The 20,106-nt window shown below is 36.1% G+C and overlaps 1 protein-coding gene across 2 annotated transcripts in view; it reads right to left on the bottom strand.

Annotated features, from left to right (window-relative positions):
• Window positions 1-20,106, bottom strand: part of PDS5A (PDS5 cohesin associated factor A) — a 141,017-nt gene that overhangs the window by 29,679 nt on the left and 91,232 nt on the right. For both annotated transcript variants that reach the window (XM_058722798.1, XM_058722799.1), the window contains exons 20-26: window positions 16,288-16,411; window positions 15,291-15,449; window positions 12,566-12,634; window positions 11,326-11,462; window positions 7,808-7,931; window positions 7,289-7,493; window positions 6,713-6,827 (exon numbers count right to left, since the gene is read on the bottom strand). In XM_058722798.1, the coding sequence (XP_058578781.1) occupies window positions 6,713-6,827; window positions 7,289-7,493; window positions 7,808-7,931; window positions 11,326-11,462; window positions 12,566-12,634; window positions 15,291-15,449; window positions 16,288-16,411 (933 nt within the window). The remainder of the gene's footprint in view (window positions 1-6,712; window positions 6,828-7,288; window positions 7,494-7,807; window positions 7,932-11,325; window positions 11,463-12,565; window positions 12,635-15,290; window positions 15,450-16,287; window positions 16,412-20,106) is intronic.

The raw sequence follows: 20,106 nt of genomic DNA, 5'->3' as shown, positions 1-20,106 counted from the left end.
TAAATACACAAAAGATAAAGGGGAAGGAATATAAGCATACCACTAAAGAAAGTCATCAAACCACAAAGAAAGTAAGTGAAAGAAAGGAACAGAAAGAAACTACAAAAACAGTCATAAAACAGTTAACAAAATGGCAATAAGCACATACTTATCACAGAATGGCTGAACGGATAAAAAAACAAGACTCATCTATATGCTGCCTACAAGAAACACATCCAGTGAAAGTGAAGAGATGGAAAAAGATATTACATGTAAATAGAAACCAAAATAAAGCTTTAGTAGCTACAATTGTTATCAGACAAAATACACTTTATTTTTTTCAGTAGGCTTCACATCCAGTACGGAGCCTAACATGGGGCTTCAACTCATGACTCTGAGATCAAGACCTGAGCTGAGATCAAGAGTTCGACATTTAACCCAATGAGCCCCCCACACAAAATACACTTTAAAACAAAGACTGTAATAAGACACAAAAAAGGGTGTTACATAATGACAAAGGGGCCTTTGTAAATATTTATGTACCCAACACAGAAAGACCTAAATATATAAAGCAAATATTAGCAGACCTAAAAAGAGAAACAGAAATACAATAGTATTTATATAATTATTACAATTCATAATATATAGGGACTCTAATACCCCAATTATATCAATGAATAGATCATCCAGGCAGAAAAACCAATAAGACGACATCAGTCTTAAATGACATGTTAGACCAGATGGTCTTAACAGATATATTTACAGAACATTCCATATAAAAGCAACAAATACACATTTTTCTTAAGTGCACATGGAACATTTTCCAAGTTAGATCATATGTTAGGCCACAAAGCAAGTCTTTTTTTTTTTTTTTTTTAAATGTTTATTTTTCAGAGAGAGGGAGAGAGAGTGTGAGTGGGGTGGAATGGAGAGACAGGGAGACAGAGGATCTGAATTGGGCTCTGTGCTGACAGCAGTGAGCTGTCTATGCACCCTGACACAAATAAGGCTTAATGCTATCTATGCACCCTGACACAAACAAGTCTTAATGAGTTTAAGACTGAAATGGTATCAAGCATCTTTTCTGATTACAATGATATGGAACCACAAAATTACACTAAGAAAACTGAAAAATTCACAAATATGTACAGATTCAACAACATGCTATTGAATAACCAATGAGTCAAAGAAGAAATCAAAAGAAAAATAAAAGATCTACCTTGAGACCAACAAAATGGAAACATACCAAAATTTCTGGGATGCAGCAAAAGCAGTTCTAACAGGGAAGTTCATAGCACTAAACGCCTACCTCAAGAAACATAAAAGTCACAAACTAATTTTACACCTCAAAGAACCAGGGGAAAAAAGAACAAATGAAGCCCAAAGTTAGAAGTAAAGAAAATAACAAAAATTAGAGCAGAAATAAATGAAATAGAGAAAATGACAAGAAAAAAAACTGATGAGACTAGAGCTGGTTCTGTGAAAAGATAAACAAAATTAGGGCACCTGGGTGGCTCAGTCAACTGAGCATCTGACTTTGGTTCCGGTCATGATCTCACAGTTTGTGGGTTTGAGCTCTGCGTTGGGCTCTGTACTGATGACCGTTTGGAGCCTGGAGCCTGCTTCAGATTTTGTGTCTCCCTTTTTCTGCCCCTCCCACGCTCTCTCTCTCTCAAAAATAACTAAAACATTAAAAAAAAAAAAAAAAAAAAAGTAAACAAAATTGACAAACCTTTAGCTAGACCGACCAAGAAAAAACAAAAAAGAGGACTCAGAAATGAAAGGAGATTTATGACTGATACCACAGTGATACAAAGGATCATAAGAGAATGCTATGAAAAATTATATGCTAACAAACTAGACAACCTAGAAGAAATGGATAAATTCTTAGCAATATACAACTTACCAAGACTAAATCATGAAGAAACAAAACGTGAAAAGACCAATTACTAGAAAGGAAATTGAATTAGTAACTGAAAACCTTCCAACAAGCAAAAGTCTAAGACCACAGAGCTTCACTGGTGAATTGTACCACACATTCAAAGAAGAATTAATATCAATCCTTTTCAAATTTGTCCAAAAAAGAGGAGGAATCTCTTCCAAAATCAGTTTACAAGGCCAGCAATTATCCTGATACCAAAACCAGACAAGGATGCCACAAGAAAGGAAGCTACAGGCTAATATTCCTGATGAGCATAGATGCAAAAATCCTCAATAAAATATTAGCAAACTGAATTCAACAATACATTAAAAGGATCATACACCATGACTGAGTGGGATTTATTCCAGGGATGCAAGGATGGTTCAACATCCACAAGTGAATCAATGTGGTATATCACATTAACAAAATGAAGAATACAAATCATGATCATCTCTAATTGATGCAGAAAAAGTTCTTAACAAAATTCAACATATATTTATGATAAAAACTCTCAACAAAGTGATTATAGAAGGAACATACTTCAACATAATAAAGACCACATATAACTTCATACTCAATGGTGAAAAGCTGAAAGCTTTTCTTCTAAGATCAGGAACAAGACAAAGATGTCTTTACCACTTTTATTTACAAAGTATTCGGAAGTCCTAGCCAGAACAACTAGGCAAGGAAAAGAAATAAAAGGCATCCAACTGGAAAAGAAGTAAAACTGTCATTAGCTGCAGATAAGATGATATTATACATAAAAAACCCTAAAGACTCCATCAAAAAACTGTTAGAACAAACTAAAGTTGCAGAATACAAAATCAATACACAAAAATCTGTTGCATTTTTTACACTAATAATTATTAGAAAGAGAAATTAAGAAAACATTCCCATTTATAATTGCATCAAAAAGAGTAACAACCAGGAGTATAGTTAGCCAATAAGGTGAAAGATTTTTTTTTTTAATATGCCAACCACTGTTTGATTATTTTACACATACTATCTCCTTCAATCAATCCTCACAACTTATTATAATTTTATAAATATGAACATTAAAGCATAGAGAAATTAAGTGACAGGAAGTAAATTCACACAACTGGTAAAATGGTAGAATTTGTGCACAAATCTATTTGGTGACACAATCCAAGCTCAAATCATTATGTAATACTGCATTTCTTAAATTTTTTTAATGTTTATTTATTTTTGATAGAGAGAGAGAGAGAGAGAGACAGAGCATGAGCAGAGGAGGGGCAGAGAGAGAGGGAGACAGAGAATCTGAAACAGGCTCCAGGCTCTGAGCTGTCAGCACAGAACCTGATGCGGGGCTCGAACTCACAGACTGCGAGATCATGACCTGAGCCGAAGTCGGATGCTTAACTGACTGAGCCACCCAGGCGCCCCTATAATACTGCATATCTTTAATACAGCAACTGAAGAGTCTCAAAAATATAAGGATGAATTAACACAATTCCAGTTAGAATACATAAAATTCTCCCAACTAATCCCACACAATGTAAAACATCAGGACATTTTCTCACTCTTTTTCTTAGGGATAAGGAGGTGGTTAGGGATCATTTTCTTTTTTTTTTTTAAATTTTTTTTTTTAATGTTTTATTTATTTTTGAGACAGGGAGAGACAGAGCATGAACGGGGGAGGGTCAGAGAGAGAGGGAGACACAGAATCCGAAACAGGCTCCGGGCTCTGAGCTGTCAGCCCAGAGCCCGACGCGGGGCTCGAACTCACGGACCGCGAGATCGTGACCTGAGCCGAAGTCAGCTGCCCAACCGACTGAGCCACCCAGGCGCCCCTATAATACTGCATATCTTTAATACAGCAACTGAAGAGTCTCAAAAATATAAGGATGAATTAACACAATTCCAGTTAGAATACATAAAATTCTCCCAACTAATCCCACACAATGTAAAACATCAGGACATTTTCTCACTCTTTTTCTTAGGGATAAGGAGGTGGTTAGGGATCATTTTCAAAGTAAAATAATAGTAATACCAGGTTGCCTAGGTGACTTAGTCAGTTAAGGATCAGACTTCAGCTCAGGTCATGACTTCGTGGTTTGTGAGTTCAAGCCCTGGGTCAGGCTCCGTGCTGACAACTCAGAGCCTGGAGCCTGCTTCGGATCCTGTGTCTCCCTTTCTATGCCACTCCCCCACTTGTGCTCTCTCTCTCAAAAATGAACAAACGTTAAAAAAAAAAAATAATAGTAATGCCAAGGAACTGAAACTTCTAATGTTAATGTTAAATATATTGTAACTAAAATATGGCAAATGAAAAACTTAAATTGTCTTTTGTAACTCAAATAAATCTTTCTGATTCAATTAATTCTTAAGAGTCCATAAAGAGATAAACACTCTTGTTATTCAAGACTGACTGATTCCCAAAACAGTATAATGGTTATTGATAGACTGAATTTAATCCTATGTATTTTAAAGTATGGCTATATATCATTTTGGTAAAGAAGAGAATAAAAAAGTATTATAAAGGGAATAAAAAAGTAATTTTGATAGATTATATGACCCCCCTCAATTTTTCATGTTATAAAGCTATCTTTTCTTTCTTTAAAAAATTTTTTTTTAAATGTTTTTATTTATTTTTGGAGAGAGAGAGAGAGAGAGAGAGAGAGAGACTGAACATGAGTGGGGGAGGGGCAGAGAGAGAGGAAGACACAGAATTTGAAGCAGGCTCCAGGCTCTAAGCTGTCAGCACAGAGCCCGATGCGGGGCCCAAACTCACGAACTGTGAGATCATGACCTGAGCCGCAGTTGGATGCTTAACCGACTGAGCCATCCAGCCTACAGCTATCTTTTCTTGACCACAGTCATGCTTCTGACCCATACTGAAAACTAGAAGACATGAAAGATACTGAAAATGCACAAATAAATAGAAAGATATTTTGTGTTCATGGACTGTAAGAATATTGTTAAAATTTCCAAGCTATTCACAGCAACCTACAGATTCAATACAATCCTTATCAATATCCCAATGGCATTTTTCACAGAACTAGAAGAAATAATTCTAAAATTTTTATGAAACCATAAAAGATCCTGAACAGCCAAAGCAAATAGCGACACAACAAATTAATAATTTCCACAAAGTTAAATAACCAGTTTGAAAAACATATTATTTAACACTTCAATTTACATGGAAACTTAAAATAATTGCTTAACGATATTAAAAATGTTGCATACTAGACAGAACAAAAAGTGCCAGTGATTTCAATTCTAACTCCAATTACTTCTTGTACATCAGTACTCTCCTTCCCATATTATAGCTTCTTCTCTTAAGTCTAGTCCTTCTTTCACATGACTGCTTTGCAACTGAAATACAGCTAAAACGTTCTCTGACATAGACCTCACGTTCTAGGCAAACACATACATCAGGTTTTTATTTTATGGAAGTGTTTTCTGGGAAACCCCAAACTCAAAGTTTTTAAAGAAAAAAATTGTAAATACAAATGTAAACAATTAAAAATAAGCAAAAATTAGAATTAGAAGACATTTTAGGAGTTAATCTATTTTATCTCCTTCATTTTATGAATAAGGTAATTGAAGGCCAGAGAAGTTTTTAGTTACAGAAAGACGGTATTACTGGAATAATGTGTTGGAAGCAACAATAATGAAATGACAAGGCTTCAAAATGTAAGGAGCTCATAGTCCAATGTTTAACAGTAATGTTGGACAAGATAACATCTCTTCCAGTTAAGATACTGACACAATTTCAGTGACAAAAGCTATAGGAGGCATAGATAAATGTTGATTACAACCTTAAATAAGATTAGGAATAAGGTTTAATGACATACATACAAAAATCATAATACTTTTATTATATTTTTTTAATGTCATACATACAAAAATCGTAATACTTTTATTATTATACTTTTTAATGTTTATTTATTTTGAGAAAGAGAGAGACAGAGAGCAGGGGAGGGGCAGAGAGACAGGGAAACAGAGAATCCCAAGCAGGCTCCTCACTGTCAGCATGGAACCCAATGTGGGGCTTGACCTCACAACTGTGAGATCATGACCTACGCAAAAATCAAGAGTCAGATGCTCACCTGGCTGAGCCACCCAGGTGCCTCTCAAAAAAGCCATACTTTTATTTAAAAAAAAAAAAAAAAAAAAAAAATTTTTTTAAATGTTTATCTTTGAGAGAGAGAGATAGAGTGTGAGCGGGGGAGGAGCAGAGACAGAAGGAGACACAGAATCCGAAGCAGGCTCTAGGCTCCTAGCTGTCAGGACAGACAGAGCCCAACATGGGGCTCAAACTCACAAACCGTGAGATCACGACCTGAGCTGAAGTCGGACGCTTAACTGACTGAGCCACCCAGGCACTCCAAAATCATAATACTTTTTATTTATTTTTTTGTCAATTTTTTAAATATTTATTTTTGAGAGAGAGCACGTGTGCAGGAGGGTGGGGCAGAGAGGGAGACACAGAATCCAAAGTAGGCTCCAGGCTTTGAGCTGTTAGCACAGAACCTGATGCAGGGCTCGAACTCACGAACTGTCAGATCATGACCTGAGCTGAAGTTGGGGGCTTAGCTGACTGAGCCACCCAGGTGCCCCCAAACCAGCCTATTTTAAAGACACAGCTGACAGCAAATAGGAAACAATCAGAAGAACCAAAAAGAGCTTGTTAGATGGAAAAATTTTCTAAGATGAAACAATAATTTATAAGAAATAAAACCACAGAGAAGTTTTTATTCTAATGGGAACAGTAACAGGAAAAATATTCGGTATCTTATTAAAAAGTAAAAATAACTTCTAGAATTCTTGAAATTCTACATGACTTACTCTTTAATATCACGAAGCTGGTCAACATCTTGTGATCTTGTAAAATCTGGATCATGGGCTAGCAGGTGAATCATGTATGGAACTACATATTCAGGCAACAGTGATAATAATTTCTCTAAAGTGAAAACATTATTATCAACAACAGTAATAAGAGCTTTTATAAAATCCCTCTCTGGTTTGCTTTCTATCCACTTCAGTTTCCATCTTTTTCCTCATTTATTTTAAAATTAGAGGCAACATGGTATCTAGAGGATACTGAAACACTTTTATTTCAATGTGGAAAGCTATTAAAGCCAAAAGGATAATTTGAGATTATATAGTGAGTCCTTGGTAAAGCTAGGAAAGTAATTCTTTACTCTCTGACATCTGAGCAATGTGTTTAAATCAAGCCACACTGCTGATCCCGTAAGAAAAATGTTATGTTAAGTACATCACAACTATAGTGACAGCATCCTTTAAGAATCCTAGTGTTATTATTAACTACAATAGAAATATGGGAAATAAACCCCCTGCACCCCCCAAATTGGTACATTGACAAGATATGTTTGCACACTGAGAGCTTTCAAAATTACTTACCAGTAGCCATGGGATTCTGTTTAATGTACTCCCTGCGTATACTGATATTTTTTAGTAAACACTGTCGTGCATGTGCTCTTCTCTCCTTCACAGGATCTTTGGCACACAAGGCAAAGATCGCCATGTACTCCAATGGGAGTAGTAACTTCACAAGTGCCTTATGCAACTTCTGAGCAAATATCTGCCTTACTTGGTAGCACTCATCCTACAGCAGCAGAAAACCAAAAATACTTAAATAAAAATACTAGTACCTTTAAAACTGTGACAAAATAAACTCATTTCATTAAGAAAAAAAATTGGCAAACATTTACCAAACAGCAGTTTATTCTGAATGCCTTCATTAAAAAAAGATCATAGTTATACTGGGGGAAATAAATAACAATATGTATAAGATACTTAGTTAGAATAGTTGTAATACAAATTCTGTTTGTGCACACAGTAAATGGATCTGTATCCATAGAAGGTAAATGTACTTAACTTTGAAGGGAAAGTAACTGAAAAAATAAGATGATTACTTACATTAATAACAAGTGCACAGAGCTGAAACTGTTCTGGGGTTATAATTTCATGGTAACAAGGTTCCTGAGCAAGCTTCATTATGGCACTACCAGCAGCTAATCGCAAGCGAGACATATCAGATTTACTATAAACAAACAAAAAAGAAATAAACATTTCCTATAACCATTATCATTCATAACAATGCTTTGGTCCCTTTTTGAGTGTTATGATCTTTAGCATAACTTATGCTTAAAATGACATAATATATAAATATGGGAAAGCTACTTTTAGTTCTTGAACTCAACACAGGGAAAAAGGCTCAAATCATTGTGACTAATAAATTTATCTGCCTTCATTTTTAGTTATGTTCTAGCCTAGATCCTCTACCATACATAGACAAACAACCCTGCTTACGATTCACAACTACACTAAGTGTAATGCTGGGAAGAACCATTTATATCAGGAACAGTATTCCTCATTTTAAGAGGAATACACATTCATTGTAGACAACTGATTAAACCACCTATCATATCAAATCTATTTCCCACAGTTTTTAAATGCATATGTAGCCATTAGGAGGTGATTTATACCATGGAAAAGGAGGTAGCAGACAAGGGAAAGGATATGAGCTGAGAGCCAGTGTCTAATTGGGGTACTAGTCTCTGGGGCAGACTTCGTTTTGTAGCAAAAAAACCCCAGGAGGTTGAGCACTACCAACCCGCCCAGTAGTTTATTTCCTAAATGGTAAAATGTGACAATGGATGAGATGAAAGGACAGTCTTCTTTCAACTTCTATGTGAAACATAGCATGGTTATGATATTTAAAGACTTTAGGAAATGAGGAAAGCTGGCTGAGTCCATTATTATCGTACAAGAAAATGTCGCACTCTTGGACAGGAGGATTGTCAAAGTGAACACTGGTATTATTATTATTATTATTTTATTTATTTATTTTTTTTAAGAGAGAGAACATGAGCTGGGGAGAGGGGCAGAGGAAGGGAGAGCAAGAATCTTAAGCAGGATCCACACTCAGCACAGACTGATGTGGGCTCGATTCCATGACCCTGGGATCATGACCTGAGCCAAAGCCAAGAGTTGGACACTCAACCGACTGAGCCACCCAGGTGTCCTGAACATTGGTATTTTTGAGAGAACTTCAAATGGCTTCTGACTCAAATGATTCAGGGATTAAAAAATAAACAAACAACTACCATCTGGGTACTTAACTCTGTTAGGCAGTGAGTGAATACTTCACAGGCTTTATTTAATTTTCACTCTATGAGGAAAGTGAGGTTTAGAAAAGTGATTTATACAAGTTCACACAGCTAGTAAATGGAGTATAGAGTTGTATAAGTTTCTGATTCTAGAGCCCAAGCTAAATTTACATAGCATGGTTACATTAGTGTATAATTAGCATAGGATATGTAACACCTAATTTAGATCTGCCTAATATTTCATGACATGTGTTCTGTAGTTAACCATTCCCCTATTTTCTGTGATGATAAAAAAAAAATGCTGAAAAAATGTTCATATACACATTTTTGTATGATTCTCTTATATTTCATGAGTATAAAAATAGTCAAAGGGTAACATTTATAGGGAACTATACCCAAAATGCCAAACTGTCCTGCCAAGACTGTGCTAATTTATATTCACAGGAGTAAGGAGGGAAGCCATTTCCCTGATCCTGTGAAGCAGTGATGACTTTAAAAATTTTTTTGTTGATTTGACAGGCAAGAGGTATCACCATGTTTAAACTGCATTTATTATATTTAGTGATGTTAAACATTTATTTTTATTTTTTAGAAAAGTTTTGCTCATGTTATTTGAATGTGGGTAAAAGGAAAGAGTGGGGAAATAGAAGAGAGAAGTGTCCTTTTCCTAGTGAATATAAATGATTAAAAAAAAAAATGTTTTATTTATTTTTGAGGTAGGGGGAAGGGAGGGACCAGAATCCCAAGCAGGCTCCATACAATGTTAAACATTTTTTTTTTTCAACTTTTTTTTATTTTTTTTATTTTTTTAATTTATTTTTGGGACAGAGAGAAACAGAGCATGAACGGGGGAGGGGCAGAGAGAGAGGGAGACACAGAATCGGAAACAGGCTCCAGGCTCCGAGCCATCAGCCCAGAGCCTGACGCGGGGCTCAAACTCACGAACCACAAGATCGTGACCTGGCTGAAGTCGGACGCTTAACCGACTGCACCACCCAGGCGCCCCTCATTTTTAAAAAGGTAAACTGATAATTTGTAGTCTTCATCTCTAGTGGGTATCCTATTTATAACTAATTTATAAAGAGCTCATTATTAAGCCTTTGCCATACACTGTACATAGTTTCCCCCAATTTAAAACTTCTCATTATTGCTAACTTAGCTCTAATCTTCTAATCTGTTCCTACAAAGCTACCCTTGGCTTATTCTATGAGAAAGATAATTTCTCATGGTTTTCTTCAGTTTATCAAACCATTCAGCATCTCTACTGAAATTGCTCATTTCCTATCTCCTCCACTAGAATGCATATTCCTTAGAAGGAGAGATTTTATACCTTTAAAACAAGCATAGCAGTACCTAGGATGACAGTGCTCAATACTCAATGCATACATGAATACTTAAATCTGTCTTGTAATAAAACATTTTAAAGTAGGAAAACATCACAAGTAGAACCCTGTAGTTTTATTTGCTGGTACTCCTGGACTGTAGTAAATCAAGAATTGAAACAAACACGGATCATGAAAAATCTGGCTTTTATTTTCATCTTAAAAGGAATATGGGGCACACGAGTGGCTCAGTAGGCTCAGGTCATGATCTCATGATTGTGAGATGGAGCACTGCAGCCGGCTCTGTGCTGGGCATGGAGCCTGCATGAGGTTCTCTCTCTTTCCTTCAGCCCCTCTTCCCCTCTGGTGCTTTCCCAAAACAAAACAAAACAAAACAAAACAAAACAAAACAAAACAAAACAAAACAACAAATAGAAAGAAGCAATAGTGATTTCACAAAGTGAAAATGTGTAGAAATGGAAACAATGTGTATGTGGCTTTTGGTTTTTTTTGCTTTTTTTTTTTTTTTTGCGTTTGCAGAACCTTGTATAATCTTCTGCAAACCACCAGGAGGGCTGTGACTTTTCCTCCTTTGAACCTCCACTGAAACTTGCATTCATTTCACAGTACTGTCACTCCACTTGTTCCATCACTATAATACAGGGTGAAAGGTAGAAACTGAATCTTATGTTTTCTCTGCAATGCTTTTCATGTGTTTTGCAAAGAGCAGTATTTCAACAGGTATTTGCTTAAGTGAACCAAATGTTGAAGGCAACTGTAATACATAGTGATTATGACTAAAAGTTTCCTGGAAAAAGTCTGGTCTTTAAAAGTGAAAAGAAACATTCCATTATGCTTGAGATGTAAACCTGGAGTACATCAGCTCTGACCCCAAAGCATATGGTACAATTACAACATTCAGTATTAATTAGGCAAATAATTCCTATGTAAGTTCTACTAACATTTTGAGCTGTAAAAAATTGGAAAGGAAGAAAAATCTCACCTGATTCTCTTTTGCTCTGTCAGGTCACCCTCACTAACCAACATCGCTGATAATAATCGAAGAGTTGAATTGGCAGATTTAGACTGGTTGTTTTTCATACCCAACAGCCACCTTACCAGAAGTTTAATTGCCTGTACCTATAAAATATTAACATGCTAAAAAAAGAATGGAACTTAAAATTTCAATTAAAGGGAAGATTAATTTATGTTAATTAGATTAATGAGGTTGCTTAATTGCTGGTAAATATGTTTTATGAAACAAGTCTGTAGGATAATAACCATAGCAATAAGAATATTTATCTTGTTGAATCTGTAATAGGCACTTTTCCCAGAGCTATAAATGTTTTAACCTATTTGATGTCCCAAACAATTCTACAAGGGAGGTATTTTCATTTCCAACAAATAAGGCAACTAGGACACATTACTATAATAGATAACTTGCCCAAAGTCTGGCTCGATCTCAGGCTTTTCACATTGCCCCAAAACTTCAAATTATTTGAAAATACATTTTTAAAAAATAACTATTTAAACTATACCTGTTACAGTGATTAAAATGTGCCATTTAGATAGACTTTAATATTTTTTGTGGTACTGAAAAAACTATTTTGAAGAAATTATGAAGTGTGAGGCTGTGTGACTATCCTGAAATATAAAATTAGGAGATTCCCTAATTATTTGTGGTCATAATTACTTGGAGGTTTACACTCAAAAGACTGCTACCAATACACATGGAAAAATTAGCTAAAGCATCTAGGTGTTATTTACAGTATTTATTGACAACCTGGAAAAAGGAATTGATGGAACATGACTATGAAGCCACAAAAGGTGAAACAGATTTTAAGATAATGAAGACTTGTTGTCAACCCAATACTACCACTTTAAAAGTTAGCTTTATTGAGGTACACTTTGCAACTATCAAAAGTTACCAATTTGATGACAGCTATCCACTTTTGCCAAGTTAATATTCATATTTTTGTAGAGAGTGGTAGTAAGGCTAGACCTGAGATGCTTCTGAGCATCAATACCCTACAAACAATTTCTGTGTAAAACAGCCTCATTGAAATTATTTCACCAGGCAGGAAGTTCAATGGAAAATGCTGACATATATGTAAGTAACTCCATGAGGACTACAATTTCTTTGAGAAACACAACTTTTGATACTCATTTAATGTCAAGTTAAAGGGTATCTATGAATGTTCATTATTTCAACATAAAAGTTATCAAGGCCTACACAAATTTACCTTTGCTAGTACTTCAGGGGAAACCTCTTCATCTGGAGACCATAATTTTCCATTCTTCTCACCTGTTGACTATAGACAATTAAATATATTTAATTCTTAGAAAGAATTTTGAAGTTTCCTTCATTAAGTTTTTCATGCTGAATAATGCAGTGCTCTAGGAATCCTACAGGAAAGTCACCAGGGCTTGAAAAAAAACAAAGTTGGAGGATTGAGCTTCCTGATTTCAAAACTTACTACAAATCATACACCAGTGGAATGAAACAAAGAATGCAGAAAATCCTCAACTATATGGTTAACTGATTTTTAACAAGGGTGCTGAGACCAATTACTTCAACAAATGGTGCTAGAAAAACTAGACGTCCAAGAGCAAAAAATAAAGATGCATTGTTACCTTATATTCAAAATTAATTCAAAATAGATCAAAGATCTTAATTTAAAAGCTAAAACTATAAAACTCTTAGAAGATATAGGAGAAAATCTTCATGTTGTTTGATTTGGCAAATATCTGACAAGGGTTTAATAGGATATATAAAGAATTCTGAGAACTCAGAAACGATAAACAACCCAATTAAAAGTGTGCAAATGACTTTAAATATCCAAAGATACATAAATGGCCAAAAGCACATGAAAAGAAAAAAAATACCCTGTACATTGTTAGAAGGTCTTCACATTGGTTGCCAGCCATGTCTATCAAATCATTAGTGAAACACAAAACAAAACGATGAGATACTACTTTATACCCACTAGAATGGCCATTATCAAAAACACAGAAAAGAGTAAGCATTGGCAAAGCTGTGAAGAAACAACACAAAATGGTATAGACACTGTGGAAAACAGTTTGGCAGTCCCTCAAAAAGTACAACATAGAATGACCTTGGGAGCCAGCAATACCATTCCTAGGCATATATCCAAAAAGATTTGAAAACAGGGATGCAAATGTTCATTTCATCATTATTCACCAAAGTCAAAAGGTGGGAAAAAATCCAACTGTCCATCAACAAATGAATAAACAAAATGTAGGCTACACATACAATATTATTCTGGCATAAAATGAATGAACTTCTGATACATAACACAAATGAACCTTGAAATGATTATGCTAGTGAAATACACCAGGCACAAAAGGACAAATATTGTATGATGAGAGGTATCTAGAACAGGCAAATTCAGAGTCAGAAGAAAGTACAACAGAGTTTACCAGAGGCTGTGGGGGTTACTGGTTAATGAATGCAGAGTTTTTGTCTGAGATTAAAAAGTTCTGGAAATAGTGATGACAGTTACACAACAATGTGGGTACATATTTTAGGTGGTGGCTTGGGTCATTTTGGAGAGTTATTTGGCTTTCCTGGGTATTTCCCATGTATACAGGAGGCATACATGGTATTAAACTTTTTTTTTTTTTTAGTGTTTGTTTATTTATTTTGTGAGAGAGAGCACAAATGAGCAAGGGAGGGGCAGAGAGAGAGGAAGAGAAAGACAGAATCCCAGGTAGGTTCTGTATTATCAGCGTGGAGCCTGACGTGGGGCTTTAACTCATAAACCCCGAGATTATAACCTGAGCTGAAAGCAAGAGTTGGACGCTTAACCAACTGAGCTACCCAGGTGCCCCTCAACTTGTTTGTTTCTTAAAAAACAAAACAAAACAAAAATACCCACCCAACAACAAAAACAAGAATGCTGGTGTGTATGACGTAAGTGAATTGTACACTTAAAAATAGCAAAATTGCCAAAGTTTAAATCATGCATATTTTAGCACATAAACAACAAAAAAGAGCCACCTTAAACTACAATCTATCAACAATCAAGTCATTTAAGAGGGGTCTTAAATTTCACACTGGTTACCAGCCACATCTATCAACAGTGCAAAACACAGCCTGAATGTGTTAAGTGGGAAATGACACTTTGGCTATGTTCTTCTATCCTTGTCTATTACATCTAAATGGGGGAAGGGAGAGGAAGGAATGCACTAAAATGTCTTTCTTTTTAAGTTTGGATATCGAAGGCTCCAAGACTACTGGATCACGTGGAAGGAATAGGTAAGCTGGATAAAATAGCACTCCCTTGAAAGTCATCAACAATGATCCAGCAGGATTGTTGGATCCTGTTGGAAAACAGACTTGTCTTCATTCAACATTCATTTTTAATTTAGATATACTTGGTAAAGTGAATTCTTAATCAGGTATATGTTTCAGGAATCTCTTGGGGAGCCTTTTCAAGCTATACATTCCTGGGTTCCAGCCCGGAGCTAATAAATTAGCATGTGCACACACACACACTGTGAGCACCTACCCACCCACACACTTCAGCAACTAGAACAGAGTATGAGTCTAGTGCCAAAACTGCAATGTAATTATATTCCGAAATGCTAAATACAATTCAAAATGTTAAATACAATTCTACTTATATTTTTAACAACATTTGATAAAATTCTAGCACTCCAGTAAATTGTCCTTCAAATGTTAGGATAACAGCATTTGATTTATATTTTTTACTTAATGATTCATTCATCTCATGTTCTCATTTTTTCTTTCTTAAATGTTAAGTTCTGGTAATACCTATACTGAAGTCAGGATGTCATTTGGAAATTTAAGTAAATAAATGAAGGAAAACACGCAATAATTTAAAAGGAAAAGAAAATTAAATAGAGAGGCAGAAATGTTTCTGTGATGAAGATATAAATAGTTTTAGTCTCATTATTCTAAATTTAATTAAATTAGAAACTTACCCTGTCATTCATTAGCAGATCTTTCACAATAAAATTTGCTACTACAGATTTCATTGGGGAAGCAAATTGATCTGGTGCTAACATAGAAATGTGGCCCAATGAAACTAATGGAGTTATAAGTTGTTCTGGTACATCAGCATTCAGACTCCTACTGAGTGGCTATAAAAATAAAACAGTCAAAATTACCAATTTTGTTTTATAAATATCTACATTCTATGGAAACAGTAAATGCTCCTGACCCTCCTGAATTTATTGTGCCCAAACAAATCTGTTCTAATGATATGATCAAAAGTAACTTCAGCCATATCAGACACTTGATTCTTATTGTACTTACTGAAATTTAATAAGATAAAGGATTCAGAAAAAAGAAAAAGAAAACAAAAGCCCATGTAAAAGGCAGAAGTAAAAACAAGAACATTTCTGCATCATCAAATCAGCATTATTTTCAAGCCATTTACAACAATAGGCTTGTTATGTTGGTGGATTTCTTATCCTGTGGGGACATTTTAAATGCCCATGGACCATAAAAAATAAGGGTTCAAATGGTTTTGTTGATACTATATCCAATTTACAGAAACAAGAGTACTTTTCCAGTAGTGGAATCAGGCCAAGGATCATACATAAGAAAAGGCAAACAGGATTAATTTTCAGGTAGGGTTGATAGGTACTTTAAACTGGGTGGTTCAAAGTTATCTACTAATACTTTCTGAGGATAAGTGGACCACCGAGCCAATAAAGTGAAAATTAAAATGTTCTAACACAAACACACAAAATATTCTTCTAAATGTAGTATTTGAACATATAATCTGATGTAAAGTTTGTGAATACAGTGCTGGAAAAAGAGTGTCCCTGCTCCCATGGAATATATATACTAGGGTGAAACTAAATAGCCAAAAAAAAATTTACCTTCCATCTTCAACAAACCACACAGCATAAGAATAAAAATCAACATAAACACATCCTATATACATATATATATATATATATATATATATACCTCAAAAATCTGTGCAAGCTGGACTTCCTTATTGGTGAATATGGCATGTATACAATGAACAGCCTGTTTTGCTTGGTGTGGAGTACCTCTCTTTGCTTTCTGATGTAAAATGGGAATTAAGGTCCTGCAAAAAAAAATACCATAATTAAAAAAAAGCCCATATACTACAAGTAGTTCTCCTGGTTGTCTCCTGCTTCCTCTCCCTTAACTGCTTGGATTTTTGCTGGTAGAGAAGCCTCTCTTAATTTTTAAGCTGTACGTATGTATGTATATGCGTGTGAGTTATATATACGTGTGTGTATATATATATATATACACACACGTATATATATATATATACACACACGTATATATACGTGTATATATATACACACACACACACACACACATGTGTATACACATATATATATACACACACACGTATATAATCTCTACACCCAATGTGGGGCTCGAACTCACGACCTGAGATCAAGAATCCACCAACTGAGCCAGCCAGAAACCCTGATAAGACTCTGTTAAAAATTACCTCATCTGCAGAAAGGTTTAAAGCTCCTTCTCTATCCCCAACTATAATACAAGAAACGTCTCAAGAAAAAGGCTACTGCAGGAGATAATTTTTATTTTAAAGCCACCTCATGAATATGGAGAAATAAACAAACCACCCTTAATTTATAATCTAAAACTTGCCCCATGTTATATTTTTATATTTACCTTCCAAGTACATATTCCTAATTTCCCACTTCCCTTTCACAATCCCTTCAGTTATTAAAAATAATTTTTTTCATGTTTATTCATTTTTTGAGAGAGAGAGACAGACAGAGGACGAAGTGGGGGCAGAGAGAGAGGGAGACATAGAATCCGAAGCAGGCTCCAGGCTCTGAGCTGTCAGCACAGAGCCCGACACAGCGTGAGAGATCATGACCTGAGCTGAAGTCGGATGCTTAACTGACTGAGCCACCCGGGCGCCCTTCCCCTTCAGTTACTTTATTTTTTTATTTTTATTTTTTTTACATTTTATTTATTTTTTTTTTAATTTTTTTTTCAACGTTTTTTATTTATTTTTGGGACAGAGAGAGACATAGCATGAACGGGGGAGGGGCAGAGAGAGAGGGAGACACAGAATCAGAAACAGGCTCCAGGCTCCGAGCCATCAGCCCAGAGCCTGATGCGGGGCTCGAACTCACGGACCGCGAGATCGTGACCTGGCTGAAGTCGGACGCCCAACCGACTGCGCCACCCAGGCGCCCCAACATTTTATTTATTTTTGAGAAACAGAGTGAGACAAAGCGTGAGCGGGGGAGGGGCAGAGAGAGAAGGAGACAGAATCTGAAGCAGGCTCCAGGCTCTGAGCAAGCAGTCAGCACAGAGCCCGATGCGGGGCTCAAACCCACAAACCGTGAGATCATGACCTGAGCCGAAGTCGGACGCTCAACCGACTGAGCCACCCAGGCGCCCCCCCCTTCAGTTACTTTAAAGCAGCCATGGAAGGGCACATGGGTGGCTCAGTCAGTTAAATGTCTGACTCCTGATTTTGGCTCAGGTCATGGGTTCACGGTTGTGAGATCAATCCCTCTGTCGGGCTCAGTGGAGAGCACGGAGCCTGCTTGGGATTCTCTCACTCCCTCTCTCTGTCCCTCCCCTGCTCAGGCTCTTTTCCTCTATCTCTCAAAATAAATAAATAAACTTTAAAGTAGCCATAGACAAAAAGTAGCAAAAGGTCAAGTTTTACTAAAAAACAAAGTATGCAAGGATAACAACACATATATATTGGTAGAAGAGTAATAAAAACATCTAACGATTATTGAGTACTTGTACCAAGCACCATTCTAAGTGTTTTTATGTGGATTAATTCAATTAATCCTCATAGTCACCCAAATAGGACTATTACATTTATTAAACAGATGAGGAAACTAAAGCACAAAAATATTATTTTATTTAAGCTTCTTTTTTTTTTTTTTTAACGTTTATTTATTTTTGAGACAGAGACAGAGTGTGAATAGGGGAGGGGCAGAGAGAGAGGGAGACACAGAATCCGAAACAGACTCCAGGCTCTGAGCTGTCAGCACAGAGCCTGACGTGGGGCTTGAACTCACGGACCGTGAGATCATGACCTGAGCCAAAGTCAGACGCTTAACCAACTGAGCCACCCAGGCGCCCCTATTTAAGCTTCTTAAGGTGATGGAGCTAGGAAATGGTGGAGTTGGGATGTGAAAATGTGTACTTCTTTTCCAAAATCCATGCACTTAACCTCCATACTGACATTGAAGGTCAAAGTAAAATAATAGGACAATATGGAAATAACACATTACAGTCTTAAAGCATTAAATGTTGATATAAGAAAACATTATATGAAGATGTAAGTACCAACCTATAAAAGAACAGGTATACACAGCAAGTAGATAGACAAAATACTCATAAAGAAATATCAAAATGTGGATAATGACTCTTTCTCTCCCTTATATTTCCTAAAGTTTCAGCTTGCTTTTTTTTTTTTTTTTTTTTTTTTAAAGAAAGAGGGAGAAAATGACAGGGTAGGGCAGAGAGAGAGGGAGAGAGAATCTTAAGCAGGCTCCATACTCAACACAGAGACCAATGGGAGGCTCCATCTCATGACCCTGAGATCATGACCTGAGCCAAAATCATGAGTTGGATGCTTAAGTGACTGACCACCCAGGTACCCCAAGTTTTAGCTTTTTACAATGAACATTTAAGTATTCTTTTAATCAGAAGAAAAGCTATTTAAGGCAAAAAAAAAAATTTAAGGAAAGATACTTGTCATACATTTAATGCAGTGGTTCTATTTTATAGATTATAAGGTCAGTGGTATCAAATACAATGATGACAAAAGGTCCTCTCATGAAAATGGGAGGCTAGACATTAAAAGCAATACCCCAGATCCCAGGTCATGCACCTCAACCAAAAAACTGGGATGAATATATGCTAGTCAGTATAAATCTGATTTGACACTTACGAATATGACCCATTTCTCTGTGTGCAGATTTAGAATTGTTAAGAGACAGATTTCCATGGCCCAGTAGCCTCCTTAACTGAACACTGTTAAAGTCTTTCTCACAAACTCATTTACCAGAGTAGCAGTTCTTGTAAATAACACAAGTAACAAAGACGTAGTGTTGATCAACCTGTTGTTAAATGTGTTACTAATTCTTCTTAGCCTAATGAAATGATTACACAAAAATCAACTTTAACCTTTTCCCTTGCTTTTCTAGTGTACTATATAATCCGATGATGTCATCAGGGTTGTTTCTGAGGCTTGCATTGTTTTTGCTCCTCTGCTTTTCAATGATTTTCTCCTTCCTTCCTTATTAGTCTTAAGAACAATATGTTTTATTCCTTGTGTCCAAAGTTAACTATTTCTTTTTTTTTTTTTTTTAAATTTTTTTTTTCAACGTTTTTAATTTATTTTTGGGACAGAGACAGACAGAGCATGAACGGGGGAGGGGCAGAGAGAGAGGGAGACACAGAATCGGAAACAGGCTCCAGGCTCCGAGACATCAGCCCAGAGCCTGACGCGGGGCTCGAACTCACTGACCGCGAGATCGTGACCTGGCTGAAGTCGGACGCTTAACCGACTGCGCCACCCAGGCGCCCCCAAAGTTAACTATTTCACCTACCCCCATTTTCCACTGCTTCTGCTGGGATAGAATTCCTTTAAGAAGAAATCCTTTACCTTAAAATAGGTTTTCCTACCTTGAAAAACTCACCAGAAACTTTACCCTAGTGTGTCAATGATTTTTTTCCCCAATGTACAAGTACAAAGATTATGATTTCTAGGCTATAAACACCTTGAGACCAGGGACT

The sequence above is a fragment of the Neofelis nebulosa genome, chromosome 3, assembly GCF_028018385.1.
Source record: "Neofelis nebulosa isolate mNeoNeb1 chromosome 3, mNeoNeb1.pri, whole genome shotgun sequence".
Taxonomy (NCBI): domain Eukaryota; kingdom Metazoa; phylum Chordata; class Mammalia; order Carnivora; family Felidae; genus Neofelis; species Neofelis nebulosa.
This window is presented reverse-complemented; position numbering and strand designations above follow the sequence as displayed.